This window comes from Geospiza fortis, unplaced genomic scaffold (assembly GCF_000277835.1).
Source record: "Geospiza fortis unplaced genomic scaffold, GeoFor_1.0 scaffold657, whole genome shotgun sequence".
Taxonomy (NCBI): Eukaryota; Metazoa; Chordata; class Aves; order Passeriformes; family Thraupidae; genus Geospiza; species Geospiza fortis.
Genome location: NW_005054481.1, coordinates 701,645 through 705,187, shown reverse-complemented (window position 1 = coordinate 705,187; position 3,543 = coordinate 701,645). Strand labels below are relative to the sequence as shown.

The following is a 3,543-nucleotide window of genomic DNA, read 5'->3' as shown; positions in this document are numbered from 1 at the left end:
CAGTGTGAGATCTTGAGTCTGGCTGTTGTTGCACAGAGCTGGGCTGGAACGTGTGCATGGGAGTGTCCTGGGAGCCCCAAGACAGTGTTGTGTGGCAGTGGCTCAGTCAGGGCTGTCACCATGGCCAGGGAAGCCTCTCGGTGTGCATGTGGTCCCAGGCCATCCAGAGTGCTTCTTAGGCTGGAAGACAAGAAGCATTGTTCTCTTGGGACATCTTCAACCCCAGCTAACGGGGTTGAGCCCTCAACCTGTTTTCTCTGTGTTCCCAGGAGCACAAGGTGCTGCTAACAGGGACCCCCCTGCAGAACTCAGTAGAGGAGCTCTTCAGCCTCCTAAATTTTCTGGAGCCACAGCAGTTCCCCTCAGAGACAGCCTTCCTGGAAGAGTTTGGAGACCTGAAGACAGAGGAGCAGGTACCTGGAGGAATGATACCAGTGACTTAGCACAGGCCACTGGGACACCTGGTGACCAAACCAGACATGCTTTCAGACATGTGCTTCGTGGAAGTGGGTAGGACTCCTCATACCAAGAGAAGCAAAGTTGTGACAGAGCCCCAATGCTGTTCTGGGGAGAGGAGACCTGCCCCTGCCGAGGCAGTGGTCTGCTCCCAACTGACTCCCTGCTGCCCTTGCATGCCTGGGTAGAACAGCTTACCTGCCTCTCCCACCTGGTCTGTCCCTGAGTTGTCCTGGCTGGCTGCTGAGCAGCTGCTCTAGTCACCTGTAGTGGGTTTGCAGCATGGGGAGCCTCCAGTCTAGCAGACCCCTCTGCTGGCCCATGTGCTTCCGTGCAGGGAGGGCAGTGAGTGTCTGTGCTTGCTCTGCAGGTGAAGAAGCTGCAGTCCATCCTCAAGCCCATGATGCTGCGACGGCTGAAGGATGATGTAGAGAAGAATCTGGCACCCAAGCAGGAGACCATCATTGAGGTGGAGCTGACCAATATCCAGAAGAAATACTACCGGGCCATCCTGGAGAAGAATTTCTCCTTCCTCTCCAAGGGTGCCAACCAGCACAATATGCCCAACCTCATCAATACCATGATGGAGCTGCGCAAGTGCTGCAATCACCCATACCTCATCAATGGTGAGGGCTGTGCACAGGAGTCGTGTGGGGGGGACACACAGGTATCACTGCAACATTTACTGTTCACTCCCAGAAGAACTAGCCCAGCTGGGGAGCCAGCTCAGGCTTTGTGCCATCTGCTGATGATGTGGCAGTGCTCTGTCCTGTTGCCTTCCCAGACAACCCAGCTCCCTCCAAGGGCTGCTTTCTGATGGGCACCTTAGGGTCTCCTGAGGCTCACTGTGTTTGGGGGTGTTCCAGCACAGGACCAGTGTCCCAGCCTGGCTAATTCTGCCAAGAGCTGATGTGAGCCCTACAGAAGTTTACTCCCAGGAGTGGAGGGTCTGCAGGAGGTCTCTAGCTAGCTCTAACTGCATGGATTCTGTTGCTCATGCGATCCTTTGCTGCTGCCCTGGGCAGCTGCACTGCCAGGCTTGCCGAGAGCTCACATCCCTTTTCACCTGGCAGGGGCAGAGGAGAAGATCCTGGAAGACTTCCGCAAAACACACTGCCCAGAGGCACCAGACTTCCAGCTGCAGGCGATGATCCAGGCAGCTGGGAAGCTGGTGCTCATTGATAAGCTGCTTCCCAAGCTGATCGCTGGAGGGCACAAGGTGCTCATCTTCTCACAGATGGTGCGCTGCCTTGACATCCTGGAGGACTATCTCATTCAGAGACGGTTAGTACAGGCTCCAGCATTCACCACGGCTCCTCCACAGTACCTCCATGCACTGCACATAGAGTGGCAACAGCACAGAGTGGGGATTTGGCCATTCCATGCCCACATAAGTGATGGATCTGTTTTACCATGTACTACTGGTGGGTGTGGAGACCCCAGAGCTAAGCACTTCAGATCTTTCATTCTGTGTAGTCTAGGGCTAGTCCTCAGAGTGACCAGGTAAAAGTAGATCCTTCCCTTGGTCCTGGTTCCCATGAGCCCATATCCATGCACCATGCATGGGGTTGTGATGATTTTATTACCATAAGAGGCACAACTTTTGGGAACAGCCACAGTGCACACAGGCTGATGGGGCCTTGGCCTCCACCTGGGCGCAGGTCCTGCCAGTAAGTCCTGGCTGGTGTGCCCACACAGCCTGGGAAAAGGAGCAGAAAGGGATTTGAAGGCTACAGCCTCTTCAGGCCCTGCTGTGATTCTGCTCTAAGCTCTCCCTCTCTTGAGCAGGTACACCTATGAGCGCATTGACGGGCGGGTGCGCGGCAACCTGCGCCAGGCCGCCATCGACCGCTTCTGCAAGCCCGACTCGGATCGCTTTGTCTTCCTCCTGTGCACGCGGGCAGGTGGGCTGGGCATCAACCTGACCGCTGCTGACACCTGCATCATCTTCGACTCCGACTGGAACCCACAGAATGACCTGCAGGTAATGGGCTGGGCAGGGCTGGGCTGTCAGGAGGTCCTGAGGCACAGCTTCTGTCACTTGTGCCAGGCAGGGACAACAGGGCAGCAGCACCAGCTGTACAGGCACGAGGTACCGGTCAGGATGGCTGGTAGGAATGTGGGCAGGGGGAACAGGACATGGGGGAGATCACAGTGTGGCTCTGAAAACATAGATGTGCCACAGAGCATGCAACACTGTGTCCACACCTGTTTTTGGAGTGGGTGCAGTGTTGTGTGCCACATCTGTAGAGAGCCAAGGCTCCAGCCTTAACCCTGTGTCCTTGCCTGAGGCTGGGCCCTCTTTCCAGCCAGAGGGGGCTCGGATCTCTCCTTCCTGCTCCACAGCTGTGCAGGCTGTGCCAGAGCCCTGCCATGTCAGCCACAGGCAGGGAATGAGGGTGCTGTGGTGGATGGGAGGTGACTGGGTTAGGTGGGTGAGTGTAGATGCTGATGCAGAGTACCACAAGCCACATGGTCCTCATCCAGCTGGGCTCCCTGTGCTGACACTGTGCCCTCTGCACCGACAGGCTCAAGCTCGCTGCCATCGCATCGGGCAGAGCAAGGCTGTGAAGGTCTATCGCCTCATCACCAGGAACTCCTATGAGCGGGAGATGTTCGACAAGGCCAGCCTGAAGCTGGGCCTGGATAAAGCTGTGCTGCAGGACATCAACCGCAAGGGCAGCACCAATGGGGTAGGTTGGCTGCTGGAGCGAGGCCAGGTGGGAGCCTCTGCAGGACATCTCTCCTCCTCCCCCTGCAAGTCACTGCCAGGTCAGAGCAGGGACTCAGCAGGCTTTTGGGAGGGAGAGCCCAGTCCCACACACTCGCACTGCTACCCTTTGGCCTGCCAGACTGTTCCTGCACTGCCATGGGGATAGGGGACATGTGATGCTGTGTCCGGAGTGGTGTGAGCTGAATTTCCTGACAGTCCCTCAGGAAGAGTTTTGAAGTGACCTCTTTGCTTTAACAGCAGCAAGTCTGGGTTGGCTTAGGGCCCTTTCTTCTGAAGCAGAGAGAGGAGCCTTCTCCTGTTGTGCAGTGGTCATGGTTGCTGGCCAGGTTGGTGATGCCCCCGTGCTTTGGGCA

The 3,543-nt window shown here is 56.8% G+C and overlaps 1 protein-coding gene across 1 annotated transcript in view; it reads left to right on the top strand.

The window, feature by feature from the left end:
- Positions 1–3,543, top strand: part of CHD6 (chromodomain helicase DNA binding protein 6) — a 54,205-nt gene that overhangs the window by 23,128 nt on the left and 27,534 nt on the right. The window contains exons 13-17 of the mRNA XM_031063090.1: positions 270–413; positions 827–1,082; positions 1,530–1,740; positions 2,245–2,440; positions 2,985–3,176. Of these exons, the coding sequence (XP_030918950.1) occupies positions 270–413; positions 827–1,082; positions 1,530–1,740; positions 2,245–2,440; positions 2,985–3,176 (999 nt within the window). The remainder of the gene's footprint in view (positions 1–269; positions 414–826; positions 1,083–1,529; positions 1,741–2,244; positions 2,441–2,984; positions 3,177–3,543) is intronic.